The 25,951-nt window shown below is 64.5% G+C and overlaps 2 protein-coding genes across 5 annotated transcripts; one reads left to right on the plus strand and one right to left on the minus strand.

The window, feature by feature from the left end:
• Positions 1-1,403: 1,403 nt before the first annotated feature.
• Positions 1,404-5,943, plus strand: OVOL1 (ovo like transcriptional repressor 1). 3 transcript variants are annotated; one of them, XR_011677792.1, is made up of 5 exons: positions 1,404-2,114; positions 3,395-3,531; positions 3,858-4,122; positions 4,745-5,317; positions 5,367-5,943. XR_011677792.1 is itself a non-coding variant. In XM_071419819.1 (4 exons), exons 1-4 carry the CDS (start codon positions 2,015-2,017, stop codon positions 5,035-5,037), a joined length of 795 nt encoding a protein of 264 aa, XP_071275920.1. In that variant the 5' UTR covers positions 1,404-2,014; the 3' UTR covers positions 5,038-5,943. The 3 variants fall into 3 exon arrangements, 1 of the variants encoding a protein (XP_071275920.1); XR_011677791.1 differs by having other exon boundaries at positions 4,745-5,249; positions 5,318-5,943; XM_071419819.1 differs by having other exon boundaries at positions 4,745-5,943.
• A 363-nt stretch (positions 5,944-6,306) lies between these two features.
• PC (pyruvate carboxylase) lies at positions 6,307-25,658 on the minus strand. Of its 2 annotated transcripts, XM_071419804.1 has the most exons (21): positions 25,549-25,658; positions 23,862-23,988; positions 22,531-22,715; positions 21,738-21,903; positions 20,896-21,041; positions 19,895-20,012; positions 19,566-19,717; positions 18,215-18,333; positions 17,227-17,389; positions 16,317-16,499; positions 15,505-15,649; positions 14,748-14,837; positions 14,077-14,298; positions 13,285-13,441; positions 12,294-12,534; positions 11,560-11,809; positions 10,487-10,731; positions 9,553-9,732; positions 8,194-8,442; positions 7,248-7,388; positions 6,307-6,786 (listed from the first exon to the last, which is right to left on the minus strand). In XM_071419804.1, exons 2-21 carry the CDS (start codon positions 23,986-23,988, stop codon positions 6,538-6,540), a joined length of 3,528 nt encoding a protein of 1,175 aa, XP_071275905.1. In that variant the 5' UTR covers positions 25,549-25,658; the 3' UTR covers positions 6,307-6,537. The 2 variants fall into 2 exon arrangements, with proteins under 2 accessions (XP_071275905.1, XP_071275906.1); XM_071419805.1 differs by lacking the exons at positions 6,307-6,786; positions 7,248-7,388; positions 8,194-8,442 and adding an exon at positions 8,902-9,150.
• Positions 25,659-25,951: the final 293 nt, after the last annotated feature.

A 25,951-nucleotide genomic window follows, 5' to 3' on the forward strand; every position in this document is an offset into this window, starting at 1 on the left:
GTGACGTCATTGGGGCGGGGTTACCCACAGGCGGCTTGGGGGGCTCCTATGGACCCACAGAGCCCCCCCGGTGTCCCCTCCCCGTGTCCCCACTGCCCCCCTGTGTCCTCCCCGTGTCCCCTCAATGTCCCCCTCATGTCCCCGTGTCCTCCCCGTGTCCCCCCGCCTCTCTCCCCCCCCCCCCCCCGCTCCGGTCGGACCGGGCCCCCCCCCGGCCCCGCCCCCCCCGGGCCCCGCCCCGCCCGCACGGACCGGACCGAGGGGGGTGGGGGGGGGCAGGTGACCCCCCCTGGGGACAGCCTGACCCCCCCATGGTGACACGGGTGTGCAGGTGACCCCCCCGGTGACCTCTGACACCCCGGTCCTGGCGACAGCGCCATCTCTGTGTCCCTCGGTCCTCGTGTCCCTCTGTCCCCATCCCCAATGGCCCCGATGTCCCCACGTCCCTCAGGACAATGTCCCCCTGTCCCCATGTCCCCCTGTCCCCGAAGTCCTCACGTCCCCAAATGCCCACCCGTGTCCCTGATGTCCCCAGGCGCCCCCGATGTCCCCGTGTCCCAATGTCCCCAAATGCCCTCCCGTGTCCTGCGATGTCCCCATGTCCCAATGTTCCCCGATGTCCCCGGTGATGTCCCCGGTGTCCCCCGCCCCCGGTGCTGTCCCCTGATGTCCCCCAATGCCCCCCGGTGCTGTCCCCTGATGTCCCCGCTGTCCCCGGGCCGGGGCGGGGGCTCCCCCGTTATTTCCCAAGCGGCGCCCGCCCGACCGGCTCCGGCTGCGGCGCGGCCCGGCCCGACCGGCGGAACCGGTCCGGGACAGCAGCGCGGGGCGGGACGGGGGACGCGCGGCGGGGCGGCACCGCCGGCACCGGCACCGCACGGCACGGAACGGAACAGAACGGCACGGAACGGCTGGGACGGCAGCGGGACAGCACCGGGACAGCACCGGGACAGCACCGGGACAGCACCGCCCGGACCGGGACAGCACAACCGGGATAACAGAGCCGGGACAACACCGGGACAGTCGGGATAACAGAGCCGGGACTGGGATAACAGAGCCAGGACTGGAATAACAGAGCCAGGACCGGGATAACAGAGCCAGGACCGGGATAACAGAGCCGGGACTGGGATAACAGAGCCAGGACTCGGATAACAGAGCCGGGACCAGGATAACAGAGCCGGGACTGGGATAACAGAGCCAGGACTGGGATAACAGAGCCAGGACTCGGATAACAGAGCCGGGACTGGGATAACAGAGCCAGGACCGGGATAACAGAGCCGGGACTGGGATAACAGAGCCGGGAGCGGCACCAGGACGACACAACCGGGACAGCCCCGGGACAGCGCAGGCAGCCCCGGTGCTGAAGGGGCAGCGCGGGGCTCGGGGCCGGTGACAGCGGGTGGGGACAGCGGGTGGGGACAGCAGGGACAGCGGTGACAGCGGATCGTGGTGACGCCAGACCGGGATCAGGCACCACAACTGCCCCAATCCCCGGGATCTGAGCCCAAATCCGGGATCCAGCACCAACCCCGACCGGGAGCTGAAATCAACCAAACCCTCGGGATCTGGCATCAAAACCCACCAAAGATCTGGGGTTTGGTGCTGATTGTGACCAAATATTTGGGATCCGGCACCGAAACTGCCCAAGGATTTGGGGCCGGCTGTGGGTGTTGACCAAAGGCTCCGGATCTGGGATCGAACTCAACGGGGATCCAGCATCGAACCTGACTGAGGATCCTGCGGGGGATCCATCGGGATCCATTGGGATCTGGATCCAGTGGGATCAGGGGATCCATCAGAATCCGTTGGGATCTATCAGGATCTATCGGGATCCATTGGGATCAATCGGGATCCACCGGGTTTTATCAGAATCCATCGGGATCCATTGGGATCAATCAGGATTCATCAGAATCCATCGGGATCCATTGGGATCAATCAGAATCCATCGGGATCCATTGGGATCAATCGGGATCTATCAGGATCCATCGGGATCAGGGATCCATCGTCTCCGGCCATGCCGCGCGCGTTCCTGGTGAAGAAGCCGGTGGTGGCCACGGCCAAGCGCAACTGGAGCGAGCTCCCGGACGAGCAGCGGGCTGAGATCTACGTGCCCAGTATGGGGGGGCATCGGGGGGGGCTGGGATCCATGGGGAGATGGGATCTGGGGGGGCCCGGGGATCTGGGGGCACCGGGATCCATGGGGAGATGGGATCTGGGGGGATTCGGGGATTTAGGGGGGCCCAGGTGTCCAGGAAAACTCAGGAATTTGTGAGGCTCAGGAATTTGGGGAGACTCAAGAATTTGGGGGGGTTCAGGAATTTGGAGGGCTCAGGAATTTGGAGGGCTCAGGAATTTGGGGAGACTCAAGAATTTGGGGGGGTTCAGGAATTTGGAGGGCTCAGGAATTTGGGGAGACTCAGGAATTTAGGGGGGTTCAGGAATTTGGGCTGGACTCAGGAATTTGGGGGGCTCAGGAATTGGGGGGGACCCAGGTGTTCTTTGGGGTTCAGGTGCTGGGGGGACTCTGAAGTCTGGGGGCTGTGTCAGGAATTTGGGGGTTCCGGGTGTTTGGAGGGACCCCGGAATTTGGGGCAGAAGCCCCAGGGTTTGGGGGGTCCCAGGAATTTGGGGAGTCCTGGGTGTTTTGGGGGTGTGTGGAAGGACTAAAGAATTCTGGGATTTTGGGGATCCAGGAGTTTCAGGGGCCCCCATTTTGGAGGTTTTGGGGTGACCTCCTTCCCCTCCAGGGGCGTCCCCTTAGTGACAGAATTGGGGTTCAGCCCCAAAATCCCACCCAAACTCTGGGACAGGGGGGGTTTGGGGAGGATTTTGGGGTGCCCGGACCCCCTGGACCCTTTTTGGGGTGGGGGTTTGGACACTGGGGTTTGGGGAGGATTTTGGGGTGATTTTAGGGGGGTTTGGGCTGCTGGCTTGGGTGGGGGAGGGGATTTTTGGGTGTCGCCCGTGTCCCCCCGGGGGGGGCGGGGGTGGCGTCCCCCCCCCGGGGCCCACGCGGGCGCCACCCGCCGGAAACCCCTAATTTGGGGCGTAATTCGGGCGGTAATTTGGGGTGTCGCAGCCCGAGCCGTCCGACCGGTCCGGGGAACCCCAAAAGGGCGGGGGAGAGGAGCGGGGGAGGGGCCCCCCCAAATCCTCCTCCTGCCATGGGGGCGGCGGGGGGGGGCACGTTTGGGGGGTCCCCAGTGTGGGGTCCGAATTGGGGAGGGGGGAGGTCAAATTTGGGGTGAATTTTGGGGGGGTTTTTTGGAGGGATCCCGTTTTGGGGGGGGTCACATTTGGGGTGATTTTGGGGGGGTTTTTTGGAGGGATCCCGTTTTGGGGAGGGGGTTTGGGGGTGCAGGACCCCCCCCTAAAACCGTGCCCCCCCCCCCAGTCTGTTTGGGGGGCTGCCCCCTGCGCAGGGACCCCGAGCCGGCCGTGGGGGAGGCCCCCGCGTCCCCCGTGTCCCCCCTGGACATGACGCTGCCCCCCCGCGCCCCCCCCGGCCCCTTCCTGCACCCCAAGGGAAAGGTAAGGGGGGGACCCCAAATCTGGGGGGGGGGCTGGAGGGATGGGGGGGGTGAAAGTGAAATGGGGGGGGCTGAAATTGGGGAGGGGCTGAGACTGGGGGTCTCCAAAATGGGGGGGTCCCCATGAGCACGGAGGTCCCCAGAATTAGGGGTGCCCAAGGTGGGGGGGGTCCCCAGAATTGGGGCTGCCCAAGGTGGGAGGTCCCTGGGACTGGGGGGGTCTCTGTGATGGGGGTTCCCCAAAACTGGGGGGGGCTCTCCCCATAACCGGGGGGTCCCAAGGGGGGAGCCCCCCCCATTTAACCCCTTCCTCCCCTCTCTCTGCAGGTCCCATCCGGGCCTTTGGGCGCCCCCCTGCCCCCGGGGCTGCCCCTGGCCGGGGGGGTCCCCGTGGGGGTCCCGGTGGCCGGGGGGGTCCCGGGGGGCTCCGAGCTCTTCTCGTGCCCCGTGTGCCACAAGAGCTTCGGGTTCCAGCGGATGCTGAACCGGCACCTCAAGTGCCACAGCGAGGTCAAGCGGCACCGCTGCCCCTACTGCGGGAAGGGCTTCAACGACACCTTCGACCTCAAGCGCCACGTGCGCACCCACACCGGTGAGAGCGGGATGGAACGGGATTGGGATGGGGCTGGAATGGGTGGGATTGGGATGGGATTGGGAAGGGAATGGGATGGGATTGGGATGGGGAAAGGTTCAACGGCACCTTCAACCTCAAGCGCCACGTGCGCACCCACACCGGTGAGAGCGGGGCTGGAACGGGATTGGGAATGGGACTGGGACGGGGCTGGAACGGGAATGGGAATGGGTGGGAACAGGACTGGGGTGGGATTGGGGTGGGGACAGGGACAGTGACAGCGACCAGTCCGGCCCCAGCCTCCTCTCACTCCCCTGTCCCGTGTCCAGGTGTCCGTCCCTACAGGTGCTCTCTGTGTGACAATGCCCTGTCCCTCTGTCCCATGTCCAGGTGTCCGTCCCTACAAGTGCTCTCTGTGTCACAATGCCCTGTTCCTCTGTCCCCACCTGTCCAGGTGTCCGTCCCTACAGGTGCTCGCTCTGTGACAATGCCCTGTCCCTCTGTCCCCACCTGTCCAGGTGTCCGTCCCTACAAGTGCTCGCTCTGTGACAATGCCCTGTCCCTCTGTCCCCACCCGTCCAGGTGTCTGTCCCTACAAGTGCTCGCTCTGTGACAATGCCCTGTCCCTCTGTCCCATGTCCAGGTGTCCGTCCCTACAAGTGCTCGCTCTGTGACAAGGCCTTCACGCAGCGCTGCTCTCTGGAGTCGCACCTGCGCAAGATCCACGGCGTGGCGCAGCGCTACGGCTACAAGGAGCGCCGGGCCAAGCTCTACGTGTGCGAGGAGTGCGGCGGCACCGCCGACAGCCAGGACGCGCACCTGGCGCACCTGCGGCAGCGCCACCCCCACAGCCCCCTCCTGGCCAAGCTGGCCCGCAAGGCCGCGGCCACGCCCGCGCCGCGCCCGGCCCCGCCCCGCGCCGCCCCGCCCCCCTAGGGGATGGATAAAGGGGGCGGGGCCCCGCCCCGTGTGGCTCCACCCCCCAATGGGATGTGGAAAAGGGGGTGGGGCCACGCCCGGCCACGCCCCGTGCTGCCCCACCCCTGTAGGGGACTCATAAAGGGGGCGGGGCCATGTCCGGTTGGGGAGGGACACGCCCATTTTGGGAGGGACACGCCCATTTTGGGAAAGGACACACCCATTTAGAGGTTAGGGGAGGGACACACCCATTGGGGAAGGATACGCCCATTTAGGGGAGGGACACGCCCATTTTGAGGTTAGGGGAGGGACACGCCCATTTAGGGGAGGGACACGCCCATTTTGAGGTTACGGGAAGGACATGCCCAGTGTGGGAGGGACACGCCCCATTCAGGCAGGGACACGCCCAGTTTTGGGTTGGGGAATGAAATGCTCTTTGGCCACGCCCACCAGGGAATTGTGGCCACGCCCATTGGTTTGGGACACGCCCCTTTTGGGGGGCTCAGCTGGGGATTTGCGATTGAAGCCACGCCCACTTTATCCCTATCGGGAATTAAAGCCCCTCTGTGTTCACTGACCACGCCCCTCGTGATGGAGGCCACGCCCCCTTTGGCACAGGCCCCTCCCCCACACCGCAGGTGCCGTTAGTTCCAGTTTTTATTGCCCGAAACCCCCCAAAATTGGGGGTGGGGGAGGGGGCGGTGGGGGAGGGGCGGCCCCTCCCTCTCCAGTTCCGCGGGGGGAGGGGGGGAGGGGTCGCCCCTCCCCCCCCACAAAGTCCAGTTCAATTCCCGCCCTTTGGTCACAGGCTCCGCCCCCTCCCCTCCCCCACCCCCGGGGGCGTTTGGCAAAAGCAGAGGGGGGGGTGGGGGGGGAATGGGGGAGGGGCGGCCACACCCACCCGACCCCTCCCCCCCCTCCCCCCCCAAATTCTCCAGATCCCCCCTAAGGCAGCTTGGCAGGGATGGGGGGGGGGACCCCAAAAAATGGCGAGGGACCCCAAAAAAAAAAAAAGGGGGGGGGAGGGCGGCTCAAAATGGGGGGGGGCACAAAACTGGGGGAAATTAAACCCCTCCCCCAAAAAGGGGGTGAGCCCCCCCCCCCTCCCAAAACTCTGCCCCACCCCCCCATGAAGTTTCAGCCCCAAATTTGGGGTGAAATGCCCAAAAAAATGGGGGGGGGGCACCTCAATTATTGTGTGTGTGTGTCCCCCCCCCTCCTGAAATGGATCGTACCACCCTAAAAAAGGGAGCCCCCCCCCCCCAAAAAATGAGGTGTTCCCCCAAAGCGGGACCCCCCCTTCACGGGGCACCTCTTAATTAAGACGTGGCCCCCCCTTAATTAAAACACGCCCCCCCCCCCAATTAAGGCCTTGTTGTAGCGCCCGGCGCCCGCCAGGGGGCGCCACCCGCGGGGAGGGGGCTCTTAAAGGGGCCACGCCCCATTTTGGCGAGGTCGTTTCCAGGGGAGTTTTGGGGTAACTCGGGGGGGGTTTTTTGGGGGAGAACCCCCCGAATTCTACTCGATGACGGCGATGAGGTCCTCGCCCTCCAGGCTGAGCCCGGGGCGCACGTGGACCTTGGTGACTTTGCCTCCCACGGGCGCCGTCACCACCGTTTCCATCTTCATGGCGCTGAGCACGCACAGAGGGTCCCCCTTGGCCACCGTTGTCCCCTCCTTGACCCGGACCTCGACCACCTCCCCCGGCATGGGGGCCCCCACCTGGCCCTTGGCCCCCTTCTCAGCCTTGGGGTGCACGTGCATCTCCTGGGGGTGGGAAATGGGGGGGGTCCGGGGTCACCGCGGTGTCCCCAGAGTCACCCCAAGGTCACACCAAGGTCACCCCAAGGTCACCCCAGGGCTCCTCACCCCGGGCAGAGCCCCCTGGAGTCCCCACAAAGTCACCCCTGGGTCCCCTCAGACCCCCCCAAAAAATCCAGATCCCCCCAAAATCCCCTCAGACCTCCCCAAAATCTCTTCAGATCCCCCAAAGATCCCCCCAAACCCCCCCAAACTCCCCTGAATTCCCCCCAAACCACCACAAATCCCCTCAAATCCCCCCAAATCCCCCCAAATCCCCAGCCCACCTTGAGCGCCTGCGTGTCCCGCACCAGGATGGATCTCAGCTGCCCTCCCAAATCCCCCCAAAACCCCCCCAAACCGCCACAAATCCCCTCAAAATCCCCCAAAACGCCCCCAAATCCCCCCAAAATTCCCTCAAATCCCACCTTGAGCGCCTGCGTGTCCCGCACCAGGATGGATCTCAGCTGCCCGTTGAGCTCAAAGAAAACCTCGCGCTGCCCGGCCGCGTTCAGGTCCCCGAGCGCCAGCGCCTTGATGTGCAGGGTTTTACCCCGCTCCAGCTCCACCTGGGAGTAAACGCAGAGTAAACCAGGTGTAAAGGGTGTAAATCAGGTGTAACTGGTGTGTATGGGTGTCCAGGGCTGTGTAACTGCTGTGTAAGGGCCTTGATGCGCAGGGTTTTACCCCGCTACGGCTCCACCTGAGAGTAAAGCGTGAGTAAATAACGTGTAACTGGTGTGTAAGGGATGCGCAGGCTGTTCCTGGGCACCAGCTCCACCTGCGAGTAAAGTGGGTGCAGATGATGTGTAAAGGCTGCGTAACTGGTGTGTAAGGGGCTCCAGAGCTGGGCAAGGAGCTCCAGGAGTGCGCAGCTCCCAGCTCCTCCCCCAGTCCCTCCCAGTGCCCCCCAATCCCCTCTCACTCCCATCCCAGTCCTCCCCAGTCCATCTCAATCCCCTCCCAGTACCCTCCAATCCCCTCCAATCCCCTCCCAGTCCCTCCCAGTCCCTCCCAGTGCCTCCCAGTCCCTCTCAATCCCCCCCCAGTCCCTCCCATTCCTCCCCAATCCCCTCCCAGTCCCCCCCAGTCCCTCCCAGTGCCCCTCACTCCCATCCCAGTGCCCCCCATTGCCCCCCAATCCCCTCTCACTCCCTCCCAGTGCCTCCCAGTCCCTCCCAGTACCTCCAATCCCCTCCCAGTGCCCCTCACTCCCATCCCAGTCCCCCCCAGTCCCTCCCATTGCTCCCCAATCCCCTCTCACTCCCATCCAGTGCCTCCCAGTCCCTCTCAATCCCCCCCCAGTCCCTCCCATTCCTCCCCAATCCCCTCCCAGTCCCTCCCAATCCCCTCCCAGTCCCCCCCAGTGCCCACCTCGAACTCCTCGGCGATGGTGGGCCCCTCGAGGAAGAGGCGGGTGCCCAGGCAGGCCACGGGCCCGAAGGTGCTGCGGAAGGAGCGGAACTCGTCGTAGACCTTGGGGTAGAGCGCGGCCGAGAGCAGCTCCTCGGGGCTGGGGGGGGCCCCGTGCCGCGCCCCCAGCTCCCGGCCCAGAGCCTCGAAATCCAGGGGGGGCAGAGACGCCCCCGGGCGCCCCTCGACCCGCGGGAGATCCTTCAGAACCTGGGGGGACAAACGGGGGAGTTGGTGGGGGACAGGGGACAGGGGATCCTTCAGAACCTGGGGGACAAACGGGGGATTGGTGGGGCAATGGGGACAGGGGACATCATGGAAATGGGACAGGGGACAGGGGACATTGTGGGAATGGAACAGGGGACAGGGGACACCATGGCAATGGGACAGGGAACACGGGACAGGAGATCCTTCAGAACCTGGGGGACAAATGGGGGGGTTGGTGGGACACAGGGGACATCATGGAAATGGGACAGGGGACAGGGGACAGGAGATCCTTCAGAACCTGGGGGACAAACGGGGGAGTTGGTGGGGCACAGGGGACATCGTGGGAATGGAACAGGGGACAGGGGACAGGGGACACGGGACAGGAGATCCTTCAGAACCTGGGGGGACAAATGGGGGATTGGTGGGGCACAGGGGACAGGGGACATCATGGGAATGGAACAGGGGACAGGAGATCCTTCAGAACCTGGGGGGGACAAACGGGGGATTGGTGGGGCAATGGGGACAGGGGACATGGCAGTGGGACAGGGGACAGGGGACAGGAGATCCTTCAGAACCTGGGGGGGGACAAAAGGGGGGGTTGGTGGGGCAATGGGCACAGGGGACAGGGGACAGGAGACATCGTGGGAATGGGACCGGGACAGGGGACAGGGCAATGGGACAGGGGACACGGGACAGGAGATCCTTCAGAACCTGGGGGACAAACAGGGCTTGGTGGGGCACAGGGGACATCGTGGGAATGGGACAGGGGACAGGGGACAGGGGAGATGGCAATGGGGTGGGGGGGTGGGGGACAAGGCAGTGGGGTGGGGTGATGGAATCGGGGTGGGGGGACATGGCAATGGGACAGGGACACCATGGCAATGGGGTGGGTGCCATGGCAACCAGTGATGGAGGTGGCAGCAGGGACCGCAGCATCCCGTTGCCATGGCAACAGCCTCCAGTACCTCTGAGTGCATCCCAGTCCCCTCCCAGCACCTCCCAGTCCCTCCCAGTCCCTCCCAGTCCATCCCACTCCTCTCCAGTCCATCCCACTCCTCTCCAGTCCATCCCAGTCCCTCCCAGTCCGTCCCAGCCGTGCCCATCAGGCCCCACCTTGGAGCGGAAGGGCTCGGGGAAGCCGCCCGGGGGGACCCCGATGTGTCCCTGCAGGAATTCCACCACGCTCAGGGGGAAGGAGAGCTCGTCCGCCCGCGCCTCCACCTCCTCGCGGGAGAGCCCGTTCTGCACCATGAACTGCGCCAGGTCCCCCACCACCTTCGACGTGGGCGTCACCTGAGGGCACCAGGGGTCACCTCAGGGCCACCAGGGTGAGGTCACCTCGGGGTCACCTCACAGTCCACTCCTGGTTCACTCCTGGGGCAACTTGGGGTCACCCAAGGGGAGACCCCCCCCAACCCCATGGACACCATTCTATGGACACCACCCCACCCCATGGAGACCCCACCCCACAGAGAGCATCTGCCCCATGGAGACCCCAACCCCATGGAGACCCCAACCCCATGGAGACCCCCACCTCACAGAGATCCTCCACCCCATGGACACTGTCTGCCCCATGGAGACCTTCTGTGGAGACCACCCACCCCATAGAGAGCATCTGCCCCAATGGAGACCATTCTAAGGAGACCCCCCCCACCCCACAGAGACCTTCTCTTGGAGACCACCCACCCCATGGACACCATTTACCCCATGGAGACCTTCATGGAGACCACCCACCCAACAGACACCATTCTGTGGAGACCACCCACCCCATGCAGACCCTCTACCCCATGGAGACCATTCTAAGGAGACCCCAACAACCCCATGGACACCACCCAGTGGACACCACCCACCCCATTGCCCCATGGAGACCTTGGAGACCTTCTGTGGAGACCACCCACCCCATAGAGAGCATCTGCCCCATGGAGACCATTCTAAGGAGACCCCCACCCCATGCAGACCCCACCCCATGCAGACCCCACCCTATGGACACCATTCTATGCAGACCCCACCCCATGGCCCCCGTCCGCCCCCCAGGAGCCCCCGGTACCTTGATGAGGTCCCCGAGCAGCTTGTTGGCCTCGGTGTAGGCCTTCTTGACCTCCTTGAACTTGTGTCCCAGCCCCATGGCGTGGGCCTGGAAGTGCAGGTTCGTGTACTGCCCGCCCGGGATCTCGTTCTCGTACACGTCCGCGTTGCCCGACTTCATGGTGGCCGTGCAGTCGAAGGCGGCGTAGAGGCCCCGCGCCGCCTCCCAGTACTCGCTGTACTCGAACACGCGCTGCAGGTCGATGCCTGGGGACAAGGGACACGTGGGGACAGCTGGGGACACCTGGGGACATGGCAGGGACATGGCAGGGACATGGCAGGGACACCAAGGGGGTGTGGTGTGGGGATGTGGCACTCGCTGTACTCGAACACGCGCTGCAGGTCGATGCCTGGGGACAAGGGACACGTGGGGACACCGTGGGGACACCATGGGGACATGGCAGGGACACCATGGGGGTGTGGTGTGGGGGCGTCATGGATTCGAGATGAGCTTGTGACTGTGGTGGCACCTTCAGGACGGTGGTGGTGGCACCTCCACGGCCATTGTGGCTCCTCAAACCCTCGGTGGCCACTCCAATCCTTGCAATTCCTCCAACCCTTGGTGGCACCTCAAACCCTCATTGTCCCCTTCAACTCTTGGGGACACCTCAAACCCTTGGTGGCATCTCAAACCCTTGGTGGCATCTCAAACCTTTGATGACACCCCAAATCCTCTATGTCCCTCCGACCCTCGTTGTCCCCTTCAACTCTTGGTGACACTTCCAAACCCTTGGTGACACCTCAAACCCTTGGGGACATCTCCAAACCCTTTCTGTCCCTCCAAACCCTCCGTGTCCCTCCAATCCTCGTTGTCCCCTTCAACCCTTGGGGACACCTCAAACCCTTGGGGACATCTCAAACCCTTGGGGACACCTCAAACCCTCCATGTCCCTCCACCCCTCGTTATCCCCCCCTGTCTCCCCCTCCCCTCCCTGTCCCCACCTGTGTCCAGGGGTGTCCCCCATGTCCCCACCTGTGTCCAGGGGCGTCCCCCATGTCCCCACCTGTGTCCAGGGGTGATCCCCATGTCCCCACCTGTGTCCAGGGGTGTCCCTCGTGCGCAGGCCACCACGGCGCCCATGCTGGGCTGCGAGGTCATGCCGGACATGGCGTCCACGGCCACGTCCACCACGTCGGCGCCGGCCTGGGCGGCCGCCAGCATGGAGGCGACGCCGGCGCCGGCCGTGTCGTGGGTGTGGACGTGCAGGGGCACCTCGGGGTGCTGCTCCCGCAGGGCCCCCACCAGCAGCCGGGCGGCCGCGGGGGTCAGGAGCCCGGCCATGTCCTGGGGAGGGGACACGGGGGTCACACGGGGGGCGTGGGGACCCTCAATGTCCCACCCCTCATCCAGCCCAGCCTTGGACAACAGGGGAGCCCCAAATTCTCCCCAGCACCCCCAAATCCCCTTCCCAATTCCCCCAAATGCCCCCAGGACCCCCCAAACACCCCCAGGCCCCGACCTTGATGCAGAGCACACGTGTCCCCCCTGCCACCAGCTCCCAGACCAACCCCAAACCCCCCAAATCCCCCCCAGACTCCCCTAAATCCCCCCAAAGCCCCCAAAACCCCCTCCAAACCCCCCCAAACCTCTCCAGGACCCCCCAAACCCTCCCAGACCCCAACCTTGATGCAGAGCACACGTGTCCCCTCTGTCACCAGCTCCCATCCCATTCCCCCCAAACCCCCTGAAACCCCTGCAGGACCACCCAAAACCCCCTCAAACCTCCCCAAATCTCCCCCAAACCCCCCAGGACCCCCCAATCCCCGACCTTGATGCAGAGCACGTGTGTCCCCGCTGCCACCAGCTCCTTGGCCAGCCCCAGGTAGTACTCCAGGCTGTACTTGGTGCGCGTGGGGTCGGCCACGTCGCCGGTGTAGGAGAGCGCGGCCTCCACCACGGCGCCGGCGCTGCCCGCGGCCTCCACGCCCAGCAGCAGGTTGGGCACGTAGTTGAGGGCGTCAAAGACGCGGAAAATGTCCATGCCATTGGCCACGGCCACCTCGCAGAACCTGGGGACACCACGTGGGGACATCGGTTGGGGTGGCCACGGCCCGGGGGGGCCCCGTGGGAGGTTTTGGGGTTGGGGTCGCTTTGGTCACTCGGGGTCGTGCAGGGGTCAGTTCTGTGTCCTCCTCGGTGTCCCCGTTTCATGTCCATGGGGGTCCCATGGGGTCTCTGGCCCCTGTGCTGCCGTGTTCTCACGTCTCCCAGTGTCCCTTGTCCCACATCTCTCCGTGTCCCCCAGTGTCCCCAATGTCCCCAGTGTCCTCTGTCTCCCCATCCCTCAGTGTCCCCAATGTCCCCATGTCCCTCTCCCTGTCCCTCCACATCCCTGTCCCCGATGCCCCTCAATGTCCCCAGCGTCCTTGTGTCCCCAGTGTCCCCATGTCCCTCTCTGTCCCTCCATGTCCTCACTTCCCCCTGGTCCCCCCATGTCCCCCATATCCCTCCATGTCCCAATGTCCCCTGTGTCCCCAGGTCTCCTCCCGTGTCCCCTCAGTGTCCCCTCCATGTCCCCTCGTACCAGTGCACCCCACTGTGTCCCCATGTCTCCGTGGTGTCCCCGTGGTGTCCCCATGTCCCCCCACGTCCCCCCGCACCTGTGCACGACGTTGTCGGGGTAGTTGGTGTAGCCCATGGCATAGTGTCCCCATGGTGTCCCTGTGGTGTCCCCATGTCCCTGTGGTGTCCCCATGTCCCCATGGTGTCCCCGTGGTGTCCCCACGTCCCCCCCACGTCCCCAGGGTGTCCCCCCGCACCTGTGCACGACGTTGTCAGGGTAGTTGGTGTAGCCCACGGCGTTGGCCCCGCGCAGCAGCATCTGGAAGGGGATGTTGGGCACCAGGCGCCGCAGCTCCCGCAGCCGCTCCCAGGGGCACTCGTGCAGGAACCGCATGGCAACGTCGAAGGTGGCGCCTGGGGACACGCCCCGCCCTCAGACACGCCCCCGGGGCACGGGCACGCCCCTCGCGGGCGAGACGCGCCCATCACGCGAGAGCCACGCCCATCACGTGAAACCCACACCCCTTCATTCAAGCCCTGCCCTTACACGCCCCTGTTCCTGTGCAAGCCCCGCCCCAAATGCCACACCCAGACCCCACCCAGTCAAGCCCCGCCCCCCCCCCCATCCATTCCTCCTCAGCCCCAGGGGCTCCCATGGAAACCTTTCCCATGAATGCCCCACCCCTTAAGCCACGCCCATTTAAGCCCCTCCTCTGATGAGGCCACTCCCCTTTAAGCTACACCCTATTAAGCCCCTCCCCTTATTGTCACACCCCATTAGACCCGTCCCCTCGTTACCCCACCCCATTAAGCCCCTCCCCTTGCTACCACACCCTATTAAGCCCCTCCCCTAACTGCCACACCCCATGAGGCCTCTCCCCTCACTATCCCACCCCATTAATTCTCACTGCCCCACCCCATTAAGCTCCTCCCCTCACTGCCCCACCCAATTAAGCTCCTCCCCTTGCTGCCACACCCCATTAACCCTCACTGCTGCGCCCCATCAGCCCCACCCCATCAAGCCACGCCCCTCCCCTAGCCCCGCCCACCTCCCCATGTCTCCATGCTGCAGAGGGGGCTGAGCGCGTGCGCCACGAAGGGCGCGATGCGGGCGAGGTCGCGGGTGCGGACGCGCGTGGCCAGCAGGGACTGGTGGGCGTCGCGGAAGGTGGTGTCGGTGAGCAGCAGCCCCCGGTGCCCCCGCAGCGCCCGCGCGAAGCCCCCGGGGCCCTCGCGCTGCAGCACCGCCCGCAGCCCCGCGGGGGGGGCGCCTGTGGGGACGGGGGGGGCAGAGGTCAGGGGGGCAGGGGGAGTAAAAGGGGCAGGGGCAGTAAAGGGGGCAGGGGCAGTAAAGGGGGCAGGGGGGGCAGAGGTCAGGGGGGCAGAGGTCAGGGGGGCAGGGGCAGTAAAAGGGGCAGGGGGCATGGAAGGGTCAGGGGTCAGTGTGAGGGGGGACAGAGTCAGGAAGGGGGTGACAAAGGGTGGCACTGGAGGGGGTCAGGGGATGGGACACGTGACAAGGACACACTGGGGACACACCGGGGACACTCTGGGGACACATCGGGGACACACCGGGGACACATTGGGGATGCTCTGAGGACACTCTGGGGACACTTTGGGGACACTTTGGGGACACATTGGGGACACTCTGGGGACACTCTGGGGACACATCAGGGACATTTTGGGGACACATTGGGGACACTCTGGGCCCCCTGCTCACCCATGGGCACCGGGGGGGGCGTGGGCTCCACCAGCGCCGCCTTGGCCTTCACCGGGAGGGGGGTGCTGGGCCCGTTCACCATCACGTGACCTGGGGGGGGGGACAGGTGTGACACAGGGGGGTGACAACCCCGGGGACCCCCACAGGAGCCCCCCAAACCCTGCCCAGGCTCCCCCAGAACCCCACGGGAGAGGATTTTGGGGGTTTTTGGAGAAAACCACACCTGGGCACACCTGGGCTGGGTTCCTCTGCCCCCCATGGGGGCCCAGGTGTGTCCACAGAACCCCCAAAAATCCCTCACAGGAGCCTGAGAGACCCCTCCAGGTGCCAGGGCTGACCCAGGGAGAGCAGCAGAGGTGCCCCCCATTCCCCCAGTGCCCCCCAGGTGTGTATTCACCCCCCCAGGTGTGTATTTATCCCTCCAGGTGTGTATTTATCCCCCCCCAGGTGCACATTCACCCCCCCCAGGTGTGTATTTACCCCCCCAGGTGCACATTCCCCCCCCCAGGTGTGTATTTACCTCCCCAGGTGTACATTCACCCCCCCAGGTGTGTATTTATTCCTCCAGGTGTGTATTTACCCCCCCAGGTGCACATTCACCCCCCCAGGTGCACATTCCCCCCCCCAGGTGTGTATTTACCTCCCCAGGTGTACATTTATCCCCCCCAGGTGTGTATTCACCCCCCCAGGTGTGTATTTACCCCCCCAGGTGTGTGTTTATCCCCCCCAGGTGTGCGTTTCTCCCCCCTGAGCCCACCCAGGTAGTGCAGCAGTTTCTGGGCGCGGTTCTGGCCCGGCCGCAGGTGGAACAGCTCTGGGTTCTCATCGATGAACTGGGTGTCAGCAGCACCTGCCAGGAACTGCGGGTGTGCCAGAACGTTCTGCAGGAACGGGATGTTGGTCTGCGGGAACAGGGGGGGTCAGGGGCTCCCAGAGACCCCCGGGATGGGCTGGGGGCTCCCAGAGACCCCCGGCATGGGCTGGGGGGGAGAAAGGGGAGCCTGACGGGTCCTGGGGGGCAGGGGGGGGATGTCAGAGCCCCTAAACCCACATGGGGGACACCAAGAGCCCCTCAAATCCCTGTGCAGGGCATGGGGGAATGGGGGGGGGGGGGGGTCACCAATTCCCCCCCAAACCCCCCAAACCCTCCCCCACCCCACCCCAAACCCTTCACATGTCAGGACCCCCCCCCCAAAACCACCAAACCCCCCCTGGGTCACAGCAGCCCCCCCCCAACCCCTTGTACCTCCCAAGGACCCCCCCAAAACCCCCCAGTGTCACCCCAGGACCCCCCAATCCCTTCCCGCACCATTTCCCTCCCCCAAACCCCTCGTGCACCCCACAAGACCCCCCTGGAACCCCCCCAAGCCCCCAGTGTCACCCAAGGACCCCCCCAAATCCCTTCCTTCACCATTTCCCTTCCCCAAACCACTTGTGCCCCCCAAGGACCCCCCAAGCATCGCCCAGGACCCCCCCAAATCCCTTCCTTCACCTTTTCCCTCCCCCAAACCCCTCGTGCACCCCACAAGACCCCCCTGGAACCCCCCCAAGCCCCCTCCCCAGCCCCACCTTGACCCCCCGGATGCGGAACTCGGCCAGCGCCCGGCTCATCTTGGCGGCGGCCGCGGGCTGGTCCGGCCCGTGCGCCACCACCTTGACCAGCAGGGAATCGTAATGGGGCGAGATCAGAGCGCCCTGGAACGCCGAGGCCCCGTCCAGGCGGATCCCCATGCCCTCCCCGGAGCGGAACACCTGCAGGGAGGGACCCCAAAATCATAGAGACACCCCAAAATCCCATGGAAACACCTCAAAATCCCATGGAAACACCTCAAAATCCAATGGAAACACCTCAAAATCCCATGGGAACACCTCAAAATTCCATGGAAACACCTCAAAATCCAATGGAAACACCTTAAAATCCCATGGAAACACCCCAAAATCCCATGGGAACACCTCAAAATCCAATGGGGACACCTCAAAATCCAATGGAAACACCCCAAAATCCAATGGAAACACCCCAAAATCCCATGGAAACACCCCAAAATCCAATGGAAACAAGTCAAATCCTACAGACACCCCCAAATGCTATAAACACATCCACAGACCCCTCCAAACCCACAGACCCCCAAAGGGAAGCGCCAAGGGGGGATCCATGAGGGGGAATCCTGGGTCTGTCCCGAACCTGGGGGTGCCCAGGGGTGCCCTGGGGGTCCCAGGGGTCCTGGGGCTGTCCCCATCCCAGTGGTCCCAGTGCTGTCCCCATCCCAGGATGTCCCAGGATGTCCCAGGATGTCCCAGGGCTGTCCCGGGGGTCCCCCCTCACCTCGATGTGGCCGATGTTGGGCTGGAAGCCACGTGTGGGGTCCTGGCATTGTCCCCACCCTGGCACTGTCCCCATCCCGGGGCTGTCCCAGGGCTGTCCCAGGGCTCTCCCAGGATGTCCCAGGATGTCCCAGGATGTCCCAGGATGTCCCCTCACCTCGATGCGGCCGGTGTCGGGCTGGAAGCCGCGCGCGGGGTCCTCGGTGGTCACCCGGCACTGGATGGCGCAGCCGTTCACGCGGATCCGCTCCTGCTCCAGCCCCAGCTCGGGCAGCGACCGCCCCGCGGCCACCTGGAGCTGGGCGTGCACCAAGTCCACGCTGGGGACACGGGGACACTGGGGTTAGGGGGGTACGGGGGACACGGGGACAATGGGGGACACGGGGACATTGGGGACACGGGGACAATGGGGGACACGGGGACAATGGGGACACGGGGACAATGGGGGACACGGGGACAGTGGGGGACACGGGGACAGCAGGGGACATGGGGACATTGGGGGACATTGGGGTTAGGGGACATGGGGACAATGGGGGACATGGGGACATTGGGGACACGGGGACAGTGGGGGACACGGGGACAGTGGGGAACATGGGGACATTGGGGACACGGGGACAGTGGGGGACACGGGGACAGTGGGGGACACGGGGACAGCAGGGGACATGGGGACATTGGGGGACATTGGGGTTAGGGGACATGGGGACATTGGGGACACGGGGACAGTGGGGGACACGGGGACAGTGGGGGACATGGGGACAGCAGGGGACATCGGGGGACATTGGGGTTAGGAGGTACAGGGGACACAGGGGACAATGGGGGACATGGGGACAGTGGAGTTGGGGCATCAGGGGACACGGGTCCATGCTGGGGACACGGGGACAGTGGGGACATTGGGTCGGGGGGTACAGGGCACAATGGGGGACCATTTTTTGGTGTCCCCCCCACTGTTTTTGGGTTTCCATTTTTGTGTTCCCCAATGCCACTTTTGTGTTCCCCAATGCCATTTTTGGGGTCCCCAATGCCATTTTTGGGTTCCCCAATGCCTTTTTGGGGTCCTCAATGCCATTTTTGGGTTCCCCAATGCCATTTTTGGGGTCCCCAACGCCATTTTTGGCCTCCCCCCGGTGTTTCGGGGCCCGGCTCACTCGGTGATCTCCTCGGTGACCGTGTGCTCCACCTGCAGCCGCGAGTTGACCTCGATGAAGTAATAGTCCCCGCTCTGGTCCACCAGGAACTCCACGGTGCCGGCGTTCTCGTAGCCCACCTGGGACCCCCAAGCCGGGCTCAGGGGGGGCCGGGGGCTGCAGCTCCCGGGGTCCCCCCAGCCCCAGCTCCTGGAGCCCCCCAGGGTCCCCAAGGGTCCCCAAAGTCCTCCTGGGGGCCTCTCACGTTGTCCTGGTTCCCCAATGTCCACCTGAGCCCACCCAATGTCCACCTCAGTCACTCAATGTCCATCTTGGTCACTCAATGTCCATCTTGGTCACTCAATGTCCACCTGAGTCCCTCAATGTCCATCTTGGTCACTCAATGTCCACCTGAGTCCCTCAATGTCCATCTTGGTCACTCAATGTCCACCTGAGTCCCTCAATGTCCATCTTGGTCACTCAATGTCCATCTTGGTCACTCAATGTCCACCTCAGTCACTCAATGTCCACTCAGGTCCCTCAATGTTCTCCCAGAAACCCCAATGTTCTCCTTGACCCCAATTTTCTTCTGGTTCCTTCAATGTCCACCTGAGCCCCCCAACATCCACCTGAGTCCCCTCAACACCCACCTGAGCCCCCCAATGTCCACCTGAGCCCCCCAACATCCACCTGAGCCCCTCAATGTCCACCTGAGCCCCCCAATGTCCACCTGAGCACCCCAATGTCCACCTGAGCCCCCTCAATGTCCACCTGAGCCCCCCAATGTCCACCTGAGCACCCCAATGTCCACCTGAGCCCCCTCAATGTCCACCTGAGCCCCCCAATGTCCACCTGAGCACCCCAATGTCCACCTGAGCCCCCTCAATGTCCACCTGAGTCCCCTCAACACCCACCTGAGTCCCCCAATGTCCACCTGAGCCCCCCAATGTCCACCTGAGCACCCCAATGTCCACCTGAGCCCCCTCAATGTCCACCTGAGTCCCCTCAACACCCACCTGAGTCCCCCAATGTCCACCTGAGTCCCCCAATGTCCACCTGAGCCCCCCAATGTTCTCCTCAGCCCCTGATGTCGTTCCAGGATCCCATCCCCATTCCCCAGGGCTGTCCCCAGGGCTGTCCCTGCTGTCCCCAGGGCTGTCCCCTCCGCGTCCCCTCTGTCCCCAGGGCTGTCCCTGCTGTCCCCAGGGCTGTCCCCTCCGCGTCCCCTCTGTCCCCAGGGCTGTCCCTGCTGTCCCCGGGGCTGTCCCCTCCGCGTCCCCTCTGTCCCCAGGGCTGTCCCTGCTGTCCCCGGGGCTGTCCCCTCCGTGTCCCCTCTGTCCCCAGGGCTGTCCCCTCTGTCCCCAGGTGTCACCTGCCGGGCCAGGCGCACGGCGTCGTCGGCCAGGCGGGCTCGGAGCTCCGGGGGCAGCCGCGCTGCCGGGGCGATCTCCACGACCTTCTGGTGCCGGCGCTGCACGGAGCAGTCGCGCTCGTAGAGATGGACCACGTTGCCATGGGAGTCACCTGGGCACCGGGCACACCAAAAACGGAGCTGGGAACCCCAAAAATGGAACAACTGACCCCAAAAATGGGACTGGGAACACCAAAAATGGGACTGGGAACACCAAAAATGGGACTGGGGACCCCAAAAGGGCCCCGGGAACCCCAAGAGTGGCCCACCAAACCCCAAGGCAGCCGTACCCAGGATCTGGACCTCGATGTGCCGCGGGCGCTCGATGAATTTCTCCACGAACAGGTCCCCGTTCCCAAAGGCGGCCAAAGCCTCCGAGGTGGCGCGGGAGAAATTCTCCTCCAGCTCCTGCGGGACCCCAAAAGTGGCTCCCCAAATTCCAGGGACCCCCCAAAACCCAGGGACCCCAAATTTCAGTGACACCAAATTCCAGGGACCCCCAAAACCCAGAATATCCTCACCTCGAGTTCCCCTCAAATGCAGGGACCCCAAATCTCGGGAATCCTAAATCCAGGAATCCCAAATCCCAGGATATCCCCCCACCCCAAATTCATGGATCCCAAGTCCAAAATTCTGGGGTCTCCCCAAATCTGGGATCTCCCCCCCACACTGCATGACCCCAAATCTGGGTACCCCAAAACCTGGGGCACCTCAAACCCTGGGGTTCCCCCAAATCCAGGGTCCCCCCACTCCAGTTTTGGGGTCCTCCCAGGTCCAGGATTTGGGGTTCCTGAGGTTTGGGATTGCTGCAGATTTGGGGGTTTGGGGACGTGAGAGCTCCTGGAATTTTGGGGTTCTGGGGATTTGGGGTTGCTGGGATTTGACGTTTCTGGGGAATTTCATTTCTCAGAGATTTGGGACTCTGGGGATTTGGCATTCCTGGGGGATTTGGGATTTTGAATGATTTGTGTTCCTGTGCATGGGGGGGTCCAGGGGGTTTCGGTTCCTGGGGAATTTGGGCTCCTGGGCACTGGAACTCCAGGGGATTTGGGCTCTGGGGTTTTGGGTTCAGGGGGATTTGGGCTCTGGGGTTTTGGGTTCAGGGGGATTTGGGCTCCAGGGGTTTGGGTTCAGGGGGTTTGGGTTCAGGGGATTTGTGTTCCTGGGGGATTTGGGCTCCGGGGGTTTGGGTTCCTGGGGCATTTGGGCTCCGGGGGTTTGGGTTCAGGGGATTTGGGCTCCGGGGGTTTGGGTTCAGGGGGATTTGGGCTCTGGGCTTTGGGGTCGGTACCTGGGGGGCCCGGACCACCCTCATGCCGCGGCCGCCGCCCCCGTGGGCGGCTTTGAGGATCACGGGGAACCCGACCCGGGCGGCGAAATCCTGAGCCTCGGCCAGCGCCGACACCGGCGACGGCGTCCCCGGCACCACCGGCACCCCTGCGGGCACGGAGGCTCAGAGACCCCAAAATCCCCCCTGAAAACCCCCCAGAATACCCCGAGATCCCCCAAAATCCCCCCTGAAAACCCCCAAAATACCCCCGGACCACAAAAATGCCCCTGAAACCCCCCAGAATACCCCCAGACCCCCCCAAATTCCCCTTTAACCCCTGCAAATCCCCCTTTAACCTCCCCAAATCCCCTTTGAAGCTCCCCAAACCCCCCTTTAACCTCTCCAACCCCGCCTTGAACCCCCAAAATCCCCCTTAAACTCCTGCAAAGCCCCTTTTAACACCCCCAAATCCCCTTTTAACCCCTCCAACCAACCAAACCCTCTTAAAATCCTCCTTTAACCCCCGTTTAACCCCCCATGAACCCCCATAAGACCCCCCAAATCTCCCTTGAACCCCCCCAAAAGCACTTTTAGCCCCCCCAAGCTTCCCCAAACCCCCCTTTTAACCCCCCCAAACCCTCTTTTAACCCCCCCAAATCCCCTTTAAACCCCCCCAAATCCCCTTTTAACCCCCCCAAACCCCCTTTTAACACCCCCAAACCCCCTTTTAACCCCCCCAAATCCCCTTTTAACCCCCCCAAACCCCCTTTTAACACCCCCAAATCCCCTTTTAACCCCCCCAAATCCCCTTTTAACCCCCCCAAACCCCCTTTTACCCCCGCCCCCAGCCCCCCAGGCCCCACCTGCGGCGATGGCGATGGCCCGAGCCTCCACCTTGTCCCCCATCTTCCTGACCACCTCCGGCCGGGGCCCCACGAAGCGAACGCCGGCGTCCAGGCAGGCCTGGGCGAAATCCGCGCGCTCCGACAGGAACCCGTACCCGGGGTGGATGGCGTCCACCTCGTTCTCCTGGAAAATGGGGGGCACAGGGGGGTCAGGGGGGCTTTGGGACCACCAGGGCACCCATGGGGTACCTGTACCCAGGGTGGATGGCGTCCACCTCGTTCTCCTGGGAACGGGGGGCACAGGGGGCTCAGGGGGGGCTTTGGGGACACCCCCGGGGGCTTTGGGACCATCAGGGCACCCACAGAGGGTACCCATACCCGGGGTGGATGGCGTCCACCTCGTTCTTCTGGAAAATGGGGGGCACAGGGGGGGCTCAGGGGCTGCCAGGGCACCCTTGGGGACCAGCAGGGCACCCATGGGGGATTTGGGAGCACCAGGGCACCCACAGAGAGCACCAGGGGGGCACAGGGGCACCCCCAGGGACTTTGGGACCATCAGGGCACCCACGGGGACACCAGGACACCCCCAGGGGCTACCAGGGGGGCTCAGGGGCTGCCAGAGCACCCATGGGGACAGCAGGGCACCCAAGGGGGATTTGGGGGGCTCATGGGGCCACCAGGACACCCCTGTGGGTACCCCCAATGTCCCCAGGTGTATCTGAGCTGTCTCTCCCCGTGTCCCCAGGTACCCCAGGTGTATCTGAGCTGTCTCCCCCCATGTCCCCCCATGTCCCCAGGTGTGTCCCCGTACCTGTGCCACCCGGATGATGTCGGGGATGTGCAGGTAGGCCTGCACGGGGGGCAGCCCCCTCCCCACCAGGTACGCCTCGTCCGCCTTCTGCCGGTGCATCTGCCCCGTGTCCTGCTCCGAGTACACGGCCACCGTGCGGATGCCCAGCTCCGTGCAGGCCCGGAACACGCGGATGGCAATCTCACCTGGGGACAGGGACAGCTCAGGGACACCCTGGGGACACCTTGGGGACATGGGGACACCCTGGGGACAGGGACACAGGGACACGGGGACAGGGACAGGGACATGGCCAGGGTGTGGATCCCAAGCTCCGTGCAGGCCTGGAACACACGGGTGGCAATCTCACCTGGGGACATTGGGGACATTGGGGACACAGGACAGGGCTGTGGGGACATTGGGGACACTGGGGGAATAGACACACAGGGACACAGGGACACAGGGACACAGGGACACAGGGACACGGCCACCGTGCGGATGCCCAGCTCCGTGCAGGCCCGGAACACGCGGGTGGCAATCTCACCTGGGGACATTGGGGACACTGGGACAGGTACACAGGGACACAGGGACACTCTGGGGACACAGGGACAGGGACACAGGGACACTCTGGGGACACAGGGACACTCTGGGGACACAGGGACAGGGACACGGGGACACTCTGGGGACACAGCCACCATCCAGATCCTCAGCTCTGGGCACGCTCTGGACACGTGGATGGTGACTCCCTCTTGGGGACATTGGGGACAGGGGCACAGGGACACGGGGACACTCTGGGGACACTCTGGGGACACTCTGGGGACAGGGCCACCATGTGGATCCTCAGCCCAGTGCACGCCCAGCACACGTGGATGGTGGCTCCATCCTGGGGACATTTGAGGACATGGGGACACCTGGGGACACTCTGAGGACATGGGGACACCTGGGGACACTCTGAGGACATGGGGACACCGGGGGACACCTGGGGACAACAACGTGGCAACCTCACCTGGGGCCACACAGGCTCAGGGGGGCTTCAAGGGACACTGGGGGCTCAGGGGGACTCAAGGGGGGTCAGAGGGGTCTGAGGGTCTCGGGGGGCTCAGGGGACATGGGGGGGTCTCAGGGGGGTTCAGAGGGGTCTGAGGGGGGGTTCCAGGGGGGATCCCTGGGGGGGTCTCAGGGGGGTCTCGGAGGGACCTCGGGGGGGTCTCAGGGGGCTCAGGGGGGTTTGAGGAGGGGTCTCCAGGCACTCACCCCTATTGGCCACCAGCACCTTCCTCAGGGGCCGGTAGCTGACGGGCCTGGGGGGCTCAGGGGGGTTTTTGGGGGGTCTCAGGGGGTCTCCAGGCACTCACCCCTATTGGCCACCAGCACCTTCCTCAGGGGCCGGTAGCTGACGGGCCGGGCGGGCCCGGGGGGGCCCCGGAGCAGCCGCAGCCCCAGGAGGGCGCGGCCCCCGCGGGGGCGGCACAGCTGGAACATCTGGGGGGGGGAGGGGGGCGGGGTCATCAGGGCAGACCCCGAACCCCCCCACGAGGGGAGAATCGCCCTCCCCTCCCCCCCAAATCCCCTCTGCCCCACTGACCTTTGACCCCCCCTTGAGTCACAAAAAGCCCCCGGGGCCCCCCCCCACCCCCGCCCGCTCACCCCTGCCCCAGTGACCTTTGACCCCTCTCCCCCGGTTTGGTCTCCTCTTGCGTGGGGTCTCACCCCAAAATCCCCCCCAAAAAAAATCCCCCGAATTCCACCCAAAATCCCGCCTAAAATCCGTCCAAAAATTCCCTCCAAATCCCCTCAAAAATCCCTCAAAAATCCCCCAAAAATCCCCGAAATTTCCTCCAGAACTCCCCCAAAATTCACTCCCAAAATTCCCCCAAATGCCCCCCAAAAATCCCTAAAAATCCCAAAAAAAATCCCAAAAAAATCCCCCAAATCCCCACCCCCGGATTTTTACACAACCCCCCCGCCTTGCACACTCAGGGTCCTGCCCGGGCCTGTCCCCCCTTGCACAACCCCCCCTCCCCTCCCCCTCCTTGCACAACCACCTCTCCCACCACCCCCCCCTGCACAAATTTGCACAAATTTACACAAATCCCCCCCCCATTTTGCACAACTCCCCCCAAAAATCCCCTAATTGCTCAATTCCCCCCCAAATCCCCCTCCCCTTTTTGCACAAATCCCCCCCTCCTTTTGCACAACTGTCCCCCCCTTCCTTGCACAATCCCCCCCCCATTTTGTACAAATCCCCCCCCTCTTTTTTTGCACAAGTGCCCCCCCCCCCCGCCCCCTGCACGACCCCAGCCCCCCCCAGCCCCGGTACCGTCACGGTCCCGTCCCCTCTCGCTGTCCCCGGTGTCCCCCTGTGCCCGTGTCCGTCTGTCCGTCTGTCCGGTGTCCCCTCCCTTCCCTCCCGAGCCCCCCGCCGGTCCCGACCCCCCCCCCCCCCCGGTGAATCATTGACCGGGGAGGGGCAAAGTCCGAGGGGGGGGCACCGGGGGGGGGGGGCGGTGGCGCCACCGAGGGGCAAACTGGGACAAACTGGGGGAAACTGGGACAAACTGGGGGAAACTGGGGCAAAATGGGGGAAAATGGGGCAAACTGGGGCAAAATGGGGCTCTGGGCCCTATAGGGGCTCCATAGGGGGGGCTCGCACGGGGGGCTCGGATCCTATCGGGTGTCATGGGGGGGTCTTGGACCTTATGGGGGGCTCCATAGGGGATCCCATAGAGGGTCCTGTGGGGGTCCCATAGGGGATCCTATAGGGGGTCCCAAACCCTATAGAGGATCCCATATGGGATTTTATAGGGGATCTTATGGGGGATTCTATAGGGGATCCCACAGAGGGTCCCAGGGGGTCCCGGCCCCACGGGGGCTCCCCCATTCCGCTCTGTGTGTTTGGGGGGGAGGTCGCGGGGGTCGCGGGGGTCGCGGAGGCCCCCGGGGCGGGGGGGCGGCCCCTCCTCGCCCCGAGCGCTGCCCTCCCCGGCGGGGTCATGTCGCGACAGTCGGGAGATACCGGAGGTCACGTGGTTGCTCACTCACCGCTCCGCGACCGCCGCTTCCCCCCGCGTCCCGGCGGCCCCGCTGGCCACGCCCCCTATCCCCCTATTGGCCACCCGCCAGCGGCCCCGCCCACTGCTTGCGGAGACCGCGCCCCTTTGCCCAAACATGGTGTCTTATTGGCTCGGCCGCTTCCGCCCTCGCCTCGCCATTGGCTCAATCAAATGTCACGCATCTTTCAGGCCCCGCCCCCTCCCTCCTCGCATGAGGGGGCGGGGCTCCGTGACGCCACAGCCGAGCCTCCCGCTGCCATTGGCGGCTCCGCGGGCGCTGACGGGGCGGGGGCGGAGCCAAAGGGGAGGGGCGGGGTCGGGTGATCTCACGTGATTCCTGCAGGCCCCGCCCTTTACCGGATGTGCGGCGGGCGGTCCTCCCGTCCGGCAGG

This window comes from Agelaius tricolor, unplaced genomic scaffold, assembly GCF_023055355.1.
Source record: "Agelaius tricolor isolate 1412-34295 unplaced genomic scaffold, bAgeTri1.0.p SCAF_118, whole genome shotgun sequence".
In the NCBI taxonomy this organism is placed as follows: domain Eukaryota; kingdom Metazoa; phylum Chordata; class Aves; order Passeriformes; family Icteridae; genus Agelaius; species Agelaius tricolor.